The sequence below is a fragment of the Salmo trutta genome, chromosome 1 (genome assembly GCF_901001165.1).
Source record: "Salmo trutta chromosome 1, fSalTru1.1, whole genome shotgun sequence".
In the NCBI taxonomy this organism is placed as follows: Eukaryota; Metazoa; Chordata; class Actinopteri; order Salmoniformes; family Salmonidae; genus Salmo; species Salmo trutta.
Genome location: NC_042957.1, coordinates 73,490,831 through 73,504,085, shown reverse-complemented (window position 1 = coordinate 73,504,085; position 13,255 = coordinate 73,490,831). Strand labels below are relative to the sequence as shown.

Sequence of the window (13,255 nt, the reverse complement as noted above, 5' to 3'; positions counted from 1 at the left end):
AGCAAACCTTCTTGCCACAGCTCGCATTGATGTGCCATCCTGGATGAGCTGCACTACCTGAGCCACTTGTGTGGGTTGTAGATTCCGTCTCATGCTACCACTAGAGTGAAAGCACCGCCAGCATTCAAAAGTGACCAAAACATCAGCCAGGAAGCATAGGAACTGAGAAGTGGCCTGTGGTCCCCACCTGCAGAACCACTCGTTTATTGGGGGTGTCTTGCTAATTGCCTATAATTGCCACCTGTTGTCTATTCCATTTGCACAACAGCATGTGAAATGTATTGTCAATCAGTGTTGCTTCCTAAGTGGACAGTTTGATTTCACAGAAGTGTGATTGACTTGGAGTTACATTGTGTTGTTTAAGTGTTCCCTTTATTTTTTTGAGCAGTGTATATAATATATTAATATAATAATATGACAATATATGCCATTTAGCAGACACTTTTATCCTGTCACCTCCTGGCCAGTATAAGGGTTAATTGGTATTGTAGTTTGGTCAGGACGTGGCAGAGGGTATTTGTTTTATGGTATTCGGGGTGGTGTGTTTGTTGTAGGGGATTTGATTTGTGTATTCCGGGGTTTTTGGGCACTGTTCCTTGTTTTGTATGTCTATGATTGATCTAGCTGTTGTATGTCTATGTGTGGTTAATTGGGGTTGGGACTCTCAATTGAAGGCAGGTGTTGTCCATTTGCCTTTGATTGAGAGTCCCATATATTAGGGTGTGTTTGTATGTGTCTTTTGTGGGAGATTGTTTTTGCACTGCGTTAGGATAGCCTGCAAAACTGTTGCACTGTCATTGTTTATTGTTTTGTATACTGTTCACGTGAGCAATTAATTAAATTCAAAAATGAACACGACATTCGCTGCGTATTGGTCTACATTTTCAGACGACGATTTCACTATATCGTCAGAAGACGAAGACAGCCGTGACATATCCAAAGCGACTTACAGTCATGCGTGGATACATTTTACGTACAGTATGGTAAATGTGTCCCAATTTGAAGCGGGTACTGTATTCCAAGACTATAAAACACAGAGGCTGTTCACTCATAGTGTACCTCTCTCCTTCTGTTTGTTCCTCTGAGATTCGGTAGCTGTTTTTATTTTTTATCACTAAAACAATTATAATCCTCTTTGAAACCAGTAACAACATTCCACAGCTGAAATAGAAGCTACAGAGGCACTTAATGTGACACATTAGTCTTCATTTGCAGGCATAACGTGTTGTTATTGTCCATGCAGGAGTCTACCTGCAGGGAAAACTGGTTGCCCATTGTGGATATACATGTGGATTTGTTTTTCAGTGTACATCAATCAACATTTGTTTTCCTGCTTGTGGCTACGGTGTCCACCACAACAACCTCCCGTCCTCCAGAGGGAGAGGCTGTTCAGTATGAGCACCACGTACTGTAGTTATCTCCGTCCTGTTTACCGTAGTAATAGCCCTACCATCTCCTGAGCCCACACCTGTGCTCACATCTGACTTTACTCAAATTCTCATTATGCCAGTCTCCCAACAGACCCTAAAACAGTCTGGCTCAGTGGGAAGCTAGGGTGGATATTAGAACAGAGGACACTGGACATTAGAAGTGATCTAGAGCCAGATCTGTTCTAGAGTTAGTTCTAGAGCTAGATCTGTTCTAGAGCCAGATATGTTTTAGAGTCAGTTCTAGAGCTGGATCTATTCTAGTCAGATCTGTTCTAGAGTCAGTTCTAGAGCTAGATCTGTTCTAGAGACAGATATGTTTTAGAGTCAGTTCTAGAGCTAGATCTGTTCTAGAGCCAGATATGTTTTAGAGTCAGTTCTAGAGCTGGATCTATTCTAGTCAGATCTGTTCTAGAGTCAGTTCTAGAGCTAGATCTGTTCTAGAGACAGATATGTTTTAGAGTCAGTTCTAGAGCTAGATCTGTTCTAGAGCCAGATATGTTTTAGAGTCAGTTCTAGAGCTGGATCTATTCTAGTCAGATCTGTTCTAGAGTCAGTTCTAGAGCTAGATCTGTTCTAGAGACAGATATGTTTTAGAGTCAGTTCTAGAGCTAGATCTGTTCTAGAGCCAGATATGTTTTAGAGTCAGTTCTAGAGCTGGATCTATTCTAGTCAGATCTGTTCTAGAGTTAGTTCTAGAGCTAGATCTGTTCTAGAGACAGATATGTTTTAGAGTCAGTTCTAGAGCTAGATCTGTTCTAGAGCCAGATATGTTTTAGAGTCAGTTCTAGAGCTGGATCTATTCTAGTCAGATCTGTTCTAGAGTCAGTTCTAGAGCTAGATCTGTTCTAGAGACAGATATGTTTTAGAGTCAGTTCTAGAGCTAGATCTGTTCTAGAGCCAGATATGTTTTAGAGTCAGTTCTAGAGCTGGATCTATTCTAGTCAGATCTGTTCTAGAGTCAGTTCTAGAGCTAGATCTGTTCTAGAGACAGATATGTTTTAGAGTCAGTTCTAGAGCTAGATCTGTTCTAGAGCCAGATATGTTTTAGAGTCAGTTCTAGAGCTAGATCTGTTCTAGTCAGATCTGTCTCTGTTCTAATATCCACACTAGCTTCCCACTTAGTATTCATAGTTCATGAACTATGACGCAATGTATTGGGCATCCATTGTAAGTGTTGTGCTAGTATGGACGTGAGAACATCACCCTCAGGACATGGAGTTGTTGCTTTTCTCAGTCACAAATGATTATTACCATAGGGCCTGGTCATTGGCTAACATGCCCAAACACATACATTACAAGACATTGTTTCCAATCAATCAGATCTTTGGTCTTGTATGTTTTTGTGTCTGTCCAGTCTCTCATGGGAACGTTTGTGACAAACTTTTGAGGTGTGCTACAAATACTCTTACCCACAATGAAACAGTGTCTAAAACCCACAAACACTCTTACCCACAATGAAACAGTGTCTAAAACCCACAAACACTCTTACCCACAAGGAAATTATATTTAAAAAATTCTTCAAGATCTGTCAAATTGGTTGTTGATCATTGCTAGACAACCATTTTAATTTAATTTAATTTTTTCATTTTCAAGCTTCAATGCCATACAACTCTCCTTCCGTGGCCTTCAAGTGCTCTTAAATGCAAGTAAAACTAAATGCATGCTCTTCAACCGATTGCTGCCCGCAACCTGCCCGCCCGTCCAGCATCACTACTCTGGACGGGTCTGACTTAGAATATGTGGACAACTAAAAATACCTAGGTGTCTGGTTAGACTGTAAACTCTCCTTCCAGACTCGCATTAAACATCTCCAATCCAAAATTAAATCTAGAATCAGCTTCCTATTTCGCAACAAAGCATCCTTCACTCATGCTGCCAAACATACCCTCGTAAAACGGACCATCCTACCGATCCTCGACTTCGGCAATGTCATTTACAAAATAGCCTCCAACACTCTACTCAACAAATTGGATGCAGTCTATCACAGTGCCATCCGTTTTGTCACCAAAGCCCCATATACTACCCACCACTGCGACCTGTATGCTCTCGTTGGCTGGCCCTCGCTTCATACTCATCGCCAAACCCATTGGCTCCAGGTCATCTACAAGTCTCTGCTAGGTAAAGCCCCGCCTTATCTCAGGTCACTGGTCACCATAGCAGCACCCACCCCTAGCACGCGCTCCAGCAGGCATATCTCACTGGACACCCCCAAAGCTAATTCTTCCTTTGGCCGCCTCTCCTTCCAGTTCTCTGCTGCCAATGACTGGAATCTCTGAAGCTGGAGACTCTTACCTCCCTCACTAGCTTTAAGCACCAGATGTCAGAGCAGCTCACAGATCACTACACCTGTACATAGCTCATCTGTAAATAGCCCATCCAATCTACCTCATCCCCATACTGTATTTATTTATTTATCTTGCTCCTTTGCACCCCAGTATCTCTACTTGCACATTCATCTTCTGCACATCCTACCATTCCAGTGTTTAATTGCTATATTGTAATTACTTCGCCACCATGGCCTATTTATTGCCTTACCTCTCTTATCCTACCTCACTTCATAATCGTCGCCAAACACATTGGCTCCAGGTCATCTACAAGACCCTGCTAGGTAAAGTCCCCCCTTATCTCCGCTCACTGGTCACCATAGCAGCACCCACCTGTAGCACGCGCTCCAGCAGGCATATCTCTCTGGTCACCCCTAAAGCCAACTCCTCCTTTGGTCGTCTCTCCTTCCAGTTCTCAGCTGCCAATGACTGGAACGAACTACAAAAATCTCTAAAACTGGAAACACTTATCTCCCTCACTAGCTTTAAGCACCAGCTGTCAGAGCAGCTCACAGATCTCTGCACCTGTACATAGCCCATCTTTAATTGAGCCCAAACTACTACCTTTTCCCCTACTGTATTTATTTATTTTATTTATTTTGCTCCTTTGCACCATATTATTTATATTTTAACTTTTAACTTTCTTCAAACTACAAATCTACCTTTCCAGTGTTTTTCTTGCCATACTTTATTTACTCTGCCACCATGGCATTTTTTTGCCTTTACCTCCATTATCTCACATCATTTGCTCACATTGTATATAGTCTTGTTTTTTTTCTACTGCATCATTGATTGTATGTTGTTTTACTCCATGTGTAACTCTGTGTTTTTGTATGTTGTCGAACTGCTTTGCTTTATCTTGGCCAGGTCGCAATTGTAAATGAGAACTTGTTCTCAACTTGCCTACCTGGTTAAATAAAGGTGAAATAAAATAAAAATAAATAAAATTTGCACATGCTGTATATAGATTTTTCTACTGTATTATTGATTGTATGTTTGTTTATTCCATGTGAAACTCTGTGTTGTTGTATGTGTCAAACTGCTTTGCTTTATCTTGGCCAGGTCGCAGTTGCAAATGAGAACTTGTTCTCAACTAGCCTACCTGGTTAAATAAAGGTGACTTTTTTATTTATTTTAAGATATGAGTCAAAACTGTAACTCGGCCACATGAACATTCACTATCTTCTTGGTAAGCTACTCCAGTGTAGATTTCTCCTTGTCTTTTAGGTTATTGTTCTGCTGAAAGGGGTATTCATCTCCCAGTGTGGTGGAAAGCAGACTTGACCAGGTTTTCCTCTAGGATTTTTCCTGCACTTAGCTCCATCCTGTTTCTTTTTATCCTGAAAAACTCCCCAGTCCTAAGCAATTACAAGCATACCCATAACATGATGCAACCACCACTATGCTTTAAAATATGGAGAGTGGTACTCAGTAACGTGTTGTATTGGATTTGTCCCAAACATAGCACTTTGCATTCAGGACAAAAAGTTAATTGCTTGGGCACATTTTTTGCAGCATTTACTTTAGTGCCTTGTTGCAAACAGGATACATGTTTTGGAATATATTTATTCTGTACATGCTTCCGTCTTTTCACTCTCTCAATTAGGTTAGTATTGTGAAGTAACTACAATGTTGTTGATCAATTCTCAGTTTTCTCCTATCACAGCCATTAAACTATGCAACTGTTTTAATGTCACCATTGGCCTCATGGTGAAATCCCAGAACGGTTTCCTTCCTCTCTGGCAACTGAGTTAGGAAGGAAGCCTGTATCTTTGTAATGACTGAGTGCATTGATACACCATCCAAAGTGTATTTTTTATCCATCTACCAATAGGTGTCCTAGTTTGCTAGGGATTGGAAAATCTCTGTGGTCTTTGTAGTTGAAGCTGTGTTTGAAATTCATTTTAAACACCATTATTGCACACAGAGTGAGTGCATGGAACTTATTATGTGACTTCTAAAGAACATTTTTACTTCAGAACGTATTTAGGCTTGCCATAACAAAGGGGTTGGATACTTATTGACTGAATACATTTAAGCTTTTCATTTTTAATCAATTGGTAAACATGTAGAAAAACATATTTCCATTTTGAAATTATGGGGTATTGTGTGTAGGCCAGTGAGCAAAAATCTAAAATTAATCAATTTTAAATTCAGGCTGCAACACAACAAAATTTGGAAACAGTAAAAGGGTGTAAATACTTTCTGAAGGCACTGTAAATATACATTTAACATTACCCACAGGACAGTGAGGACACTTCACATAATGACTTTCCCAGAATCAAAGAAAAAGAAGCACTCGGATCTCTGCAATGACCCTTGAGGTTTATTACGGATAAACAGACAGGCTTACATCTATTAGGGACACACAGGCAAGCTCATGTTTCTGTGTGTCAGACTTCTCCCTCAGGGCCATGACATTCTCTTGAGACTGACAAGTATATCTATTTGACAAGTATATCTAATGTTTTTTGTAATCTGAAGAGTTTTGAATCTTGAGAAGTGTCATGTCTAAATCTAAATCTAAATCTAAGTACGCTTCAATAAAATAGAAAGATTACTTTATCCTATCCCAGGTATTCCTTAAAGAGGTGGGGTTTCAGGGGTTTCAGGTGTCTCCGGAAGGTGGTGATTGACTCCGCTGTCCTGGTGTCATGAGGGAGCTGGTTCCACCATTGGAGTGCCAGAGCAGCGAACAGTTTTGACTGGGCTGAGCGCGAACTGAGCTTCCGCAGAGGTAGGGGGGCCAGCAGGCCAGAGGTGGATGAACGCAGTGCCCTTGTTTGGGTGTAGGGACGGATCAGAGTCTGAAGGTACGGAGGTGCCGTTCCCCTCACAGCTCCGTAGGCAAGCACCATGGTCTTGTAGCAGATGCGAGCTTCAACTGGAAGCCAGTGGAGTGTGCGGAGGAGCGGTGTGACCTGAGAGAACTTGGGAAGGTTGAACACCAGACGGGCTGCAGCGTTCTGGATGAGTTGTAGGGGTTTAATGGCACAGGCAGGGAGCCCAGCCAACAGCGAGTTGCAGTAATCCAGACGGGAGATGACAAGTGCCTGGATTAGGACCTGCGCCGCTTCCTGTGTAAGCCAGGGTCAGTACTCTGCGAATGTTGTAGAGCATGAACCTACAGGATCGGGTCACCGCCTTGATGTTAGTGGAGAACGACAGGGTGTTGTCCAGGGTCACACCAAGGCTCTTAGCACTCTGGGAGGAGGACACAATGGAGTTGTCAACCGTGATGGCGAGATCATGGAATGGGCAGTCCTTCCCCGGGAGGAAGAGCAGCTCCGTCTTGCCGAGGTTCAGCTTGAGGTGGTGATCCGTCATCCACACTGATATGTCTGCCAGACATGCAGAGATGCGATTCGCCACCTGGTTATCAGAAGGGGGAAAGGAGAAGATTAATTGTGTGTCGTCTGCGTAGCAATGATAGGAGAGACCATGTGAGGATATGACAGAGCCAAGTGACTTGGTGTATAGCGAGAATATGAGAGGGCCTAGAACTGAGCCCTGGGGGACACCAGTGGTGAGAGCACGTGGTGCGGAGACAGATTCTCACCACGCCACCTGGTAGGAGCGACCTGTCAGGTAGGACGCAATCCAAGAGTGAGCCGCGCCGGAGATGCCCAACTCGGAAAGGGTGGAGAGGAGGATCAGATGGTTCACAGTATCAAAGGCAGCAGATAGGTCTAGAAGGATGAGAGCAGAGGAGAGAGAGTTAGCTTTAGCAGTGCGGAGAGCCTCCGTGACACAGAGAAGAGCAGTCTCAGTTGAATGACCAGTCTTGAAACCTGACTGATTTGGATCAAGAAGGTCATTCTGAGAGAGATAGCAAGAGAGCTGGCCAAGGACAGCACGTTCAAGAGTTTTGGAGAGAAAAGAAAGAAGGGATACTGGTCTGTAGTTGTTGACATCGGGGGGATCGAGTGTAGGTCAGAATCAGAATCACCTTAATTCGCCAGGCACATTTAGATTCACATGCTCAAAATTGTACTTGGTGATATGATGCTGCTAGAGACAGACAGTTTACATAAAGTTTACATATATTATATTCAAGTAGGTTAAATAAAAATAAATAAATAAAAGGTAGAGTGAACATAGACTATATGAGGTAAGTTCTTCAATGTCTATACAGTCTATCATAAATACAAAAATCTTTTTGTTTCCATGTTGTATTTGTATGTATTTTGTATGTGTATTATAATTCAACTACTGTTTGCACTGTAACTGTGGAAAAAAAACGATACAAATACTTTTGAAAAATAAAAAAGTCAAAATCATGGATGTACCAATCACGGATTGCCCCTTTAACACCTTGTGACATGTTCAGGTTATGATCTGTTGTAAAGTTAGACGTTTTCAGAAAACACCTCCCTCTGCTTGATTATTCAGCTCATAGTCCAGGTAATTAGGGCTATGAGCTGAGCGTGAAATTAGATCAAGTCTGGAATTTAGATGGGCATTTAAAAAGCCAGGCTTTTCTAATAAGGGGCACAGATGTTTGTAAATGGACAATCATTCTAGCTTTTTGTACCCCTTGAATGTCTGTTCTTTGTTCGTGTGTAAATGCAACACAGTTCAAAGATCTAAATATAATGATTGATCATTATTGTTGTTTGTGAATTAATTTCACGTACTATGCAATAGCTATTTTTTGTCTGTGTGTTAAAGTCATTATGACATTGGACTAGTTGTTTCATGTATTGCATTTACAATGGACTAGTTGTTTCATGTATTGCATTTACAGCTGCACCATCGAGAGCATCCTGACCAGTTGCATCACTGTCTGGTATGGCAACTTCTCGGCATTTGACCATAAGGCGCTACAGAGGGTAGTGCTTACGGCCCAGTACATCACTGGGGCCAAGCTTCCAGCCATCCAGGACCTCTATAATAGGCGGTGTCAGAGGAAAGGCCAAAAAATTGTCAGAGACTCCAGTCACCCAAGTCATAGACTGTTCTCTCTGCTACTGTACGGAAGCAGTACCGGAGCGCCAAGTCTAGGACTAAAAGGCTCCTTAACAGCTTCTGCCCCCAGCCATAAGACTGCTGAACAATTAATCAAATGGCCACCGGACTATTTACGTTGACCCCCCCCATTTGTTTTGTACACTTCTGCTACTCACTGTTTATTATCTATGCATAGTCACTTCACCCCTACCTACATGTACAAATGACCTCTAACCTGTACCCCCGCACTATGACTCAGTACCGGTACCCCCTGTGTATAGCCACATTATTGTTATTTTATTGTGTTACTTTTTATTATTTTTTACTTTAGTATATTTGGTAAATATTTTCTTAACTCTTCTTGAACTGCACTGTTGGTTAAGGGCTTGTAAGTAAGCATTTCATGGTGTTAGGTTCTTATTTTCCAGAGTAAATAACTCACGGACACTAGAGAAGCTTTAACCAAGTTTAATTCTTCCCAAAGGTTCTGTACAGCTGTATTCAGACAACCCAACACTTCTCCCATCCAGATATATATCCCAGTTAAGACACTCCTCCTTCTCTCCAATCTTTATATCTTACGGTTTAACAGTAAAAGAGTAACAAGATCCCAAACCCTTATTACTCCCTTCAGGTGACCTGTCCTCACCTCCTGAACTCAACCCCTCCTTCATCTAATCCATAGATGTCCATCTGTCTTTCCTGTATCAACACGGTGCTCTGCTCCCGTCCCCAACACATTCCAACACATTCCACAGCTATCTGGCTTTCTACAGATATCCTATGCTTCTTCTCTATCATTTATTTTATATCTCAATGTTCAAAATGTTGAATCCAACAACGGTAAGGTCTACACTTGTTGTATTCGGCACATGTGACAAATAAAGTTTGATTTGATTTGAACTGAAGATAAAGAACATGATGAGGATGTATACAGACTGTGTACCAGAAGGCACCCTATTCCCTACATAGTACACTACTTTTGACCAGAGGTCTATTGGTCCTTGTCAAAAAGTAGTGCACTATATAGGGAATAGGATGCCATTTGGGACACTGACAGAGAGATTGAGAGGACGTTGAGATGTTTGCAAACATTTTCCTCATAACTAGATTATAATAATGTTGACACAGCGTGAAAAGCCCATCTAGCTGGGATTACATCATCTCCATCAGATCGTTATACTGTAACTAAATGCATCAATTATGTATTATACCTCACAGGGTATAGTTAAAAACTGATTGGGTAAATAGGTTGAATTCCATGGATAGTAGTAGTGGGTTTCTGTGGACAACAAGCTTGAACAAGATAGCTCTATGATGGTAATCCTGACCTCGGTGGTCTCCATTGGAAAATGGAGGAAACAACGAACAAAGCCTGCGGTTGTCATATTGCCTGTTTGTCTTTTGTTTATGGGAAAACAACTAGACTGTGGGTATACTGTGGAATTGAGTGTTGAGATGTCTGAGATATTAGCTCAGCGGTCGAGAGATGGTCTCATGAATCATTTGCTTTTGCCCTCACAGCTATAACAGGTCTTATACTGTAGTAACAGATGGGGATTTGTAACCTCACTCCCCAGCTTGAAGTGCCTCTAGCCACGCTGCTGAATTTATAGCTATTCACTAGTGTAGTTGGCTAAGACGTTATCAAGGAGGGCGGTTAGGTGTGTTTGTGAGGCAGTGGTCCAGGGTTCTAGTCTTGAGCTGAGCTTGTTAGGGATGAAGTGGTTTAGCTAAGTAAGCACAGTGATATCCGTCACACTTACTATGACTGCGGTATGTGGTTTTCTTACCAACCTTAGTTGAATGCACTGACCAGAAGGTCAGAATACTGATAATTACAACTCTGAGGTCAAGACTAGATAACTGTTAGAATAATTTGATATCTTGATGATAATAATCAATAATCAATTCGCCTTGACTAATGCCCAAGGTTTGTAAGACAATGGGTTAAATAATTAGGCAAGGACTCAGCTTTCTGCAAAAGGTTTCTGTAGCTTTATTCAGAGAACGTTCTGAGGTCAGGATAACAAAACAGTCATTATATAGTTCTTGCTTTCTTACGCACATGCATTTACACACAAACTGTTGGTGACCTGCATCCCCCATTGACTTCCCACACTGTTTATCACTATCTAGCTCAGCCTGTTCCTTTCCCTCAAGGTTAGGAACCCCTCGAAGTTTTACTCCCTTTACCATCTGGCTCCTGCCCTCTTGGGCCCACTAAATACTCACACACATTTCTTTCCCTCTACAGCCTCTACTAGATTTTCTGGGACTAATCGGACTAATCGATCACTACATTGATCATTACATTGATTATTCATTAACCATGCTGTATGACTAATAATTCATCATGGTTTATTGATTCATTTACCTTTATTAGATAATTATCTTATCAATAACCTTGTACATTTTGTTGCATGACAGCTGTGTGCTAATACCTCTAGCAGATCTCAAATGTCTTTTCCCACAATCCTCTCACCTCACCTCCTCTTGAAACCTATTGGAAGAGATGGTCCGAGGGGAGGGACCTCAGATCTTCTCCAATGCTTTGTTATGCATCCAACATAATCATGATAAATGATAAATAGATATCAAATCCGGAAACTCCCAAGAGTCAATCTATAATTACAACAATGAAGGAAGTACTTGATCATTCACTGTATTTGAGTAACTTGGATTCAATCCAATGCACGTTCTAGAGCAGCGAACTAGGCAGCTTTTGGCGGAGATCGCATTCATGGTAAATACTGCAGATGATGGCAAAAACGTAAATTAACTTTAAAAAGTGCATTGTCAGCTGTCTAGTGTGCTGCTCTATAACGTGCCTTTGATTGAATCCCGGCCAAACTTTGACTATCTGTCTGTATCCATCCAGGTCTCTTCACCCTTTCCGGGTTGAGCGTTTACGTCAGCTACTGCCAACGGGCTCGGGAGCTGTTGGAACCTGAGATTCTGGCCAGCGTCCATGTGTCCTATGGCTGGTCGTTGGGTTTGGCCTGTCTCTCCTTCAGCCTGGAGGTGACCGCAGGCCTGCTGCTGATGCTGGCTGCACGTATGGCCCATCTCATGGGACATGACCATGGAGTCACCATTATCGCCATGGCCTGAAGAGGGAAAGAGAAAGGACTGAAACTGGAAGGGACTTCTGGAAGGGTCCATTCAGAATCAGTCATTTTCATTCTCTGTTGCCAAACATTTTAAAATGTTTTCTGTTGCGTGCCCTAATGAACACAACCCCTGACTGTGACCACTGATCAAACTCCCCAGTGCATTGCAACTCCAAAGGACTGACTTGGATGTTGCATGTTCTAGCTTTCTCCTCTGAGCTACTGGTCCATATTAGGACAGTCTCAGAGGCAAAAGAACTTGGCTCCACAATTCATCCCTCTCTGGACACATGGTCTCACTATTGGTGGCAGCAGCTCTATTTTGCTAATTGAAAGATATTTGCAAAGCTCCAATCATACACACGGACACACAACAATACACTCTTTCTGGCAATATTACATAGCAAATCACTAGATTCGAATGCTGAAAAAGAGAAATGCTTTCGCATCCTCAATGGCTGGAGGGCAACAGTAGTTAATAATGCTTCGATTACTTGGCACCTCTATTTCCTCTTTGGTTTCCTCAGGGTGCACAGCCCAGAAGCTACTTTCAGCACATTCCATACATTGTCACAATCTACTAATTTATTAATGTTGTGGCTCTTTGCTAATCAATGAGTTGTTGTGAGATGAAAAAAGACACAACGTTAATCACTAGGACATTATTGCTGTAGGGAAGTTTGGTTTTGGTTTCTCAGTCCACTTGTCTCTATAATTGTGTATCGTAATGATAATAGGCATTGTAGAATTTAATTTGGAAAAAAGGAAATGATCCAAGTTTCAAAATGCTTTAAGCTAATTATTGTCTAGTAGGCAGATGCCTGCCTTGTACTTGCATCATGGCAGTCTTATGTGTGTTTGTGTTATGTTCCAACTCCTTTCAAACCTTGCTACAGTAACATTAAATCATACTGACTATGAGGGCTAACAAAGGAAATTGGTTTGTTGTGTATGCCGCACCACATTCTAAATGACCCTAACATACGCAACTCCTCACCCTCACAATGTAGAACAATGATCATTAGTCTGAAATACTGGCTCAGTGGGCTATTTTAGTCCCACACACAGTAGCTGCCCTCACTCACAAGTTCCCCTGGGTTTTCCACCTGCCAATAGTGCCAAAGGTCAATTGCATACCAGTAGTAATAAAGGACTAAAAAAAGGTTCATAAAACCAACTAATCTGCAGAGAGAGATCAGCTACTGTATGTACCAGAAACAAAAACCTTCCTAAAGAGAGAGATCAGCTACTGTATGTACCAGAAACAAAAAACTTCCTAAAGAGAGATCAGCTACTGTATGTACCAGAAACAAAAACCTTCCTAAAGAGAGAGATCAGCTACTGTATGTACCAGAAACAAAAACCTTCCTAAAGAGAGAGAGCAGCTACTGTATGTACCAGAAACAAAAACCTTCCTAAAGAGAGAGATCAGCTACTG

General features: G+C 41.8%; 1 protein-coding gene across 1 annotated transcript in view; it reads left to right on the top strand.

Moving 5' to 3' along the window:
* The window catches only part of LOC115207350 (transmembrane protein 235-like), a 35,725-nt gene extending 22,963 nt beyond the window's left edge, over positions 1–12,762 (top strand). Inside the window, exon 4 of the mRNA XM_029774376.1 lies at positions 11,586–12,762. Coding sequence (XP_029630236.1) covers positions 11,586–11,818 — 233 coding nt within the window. The 3' untranslated portion in view covers positions 11,819–12,762. The remainder of the gene's footprint in view (positions 1–11,585) is intronic.
* The last annotated feature ends 493 nt before the right edge of the window (positions 12,763–13,255 follow it).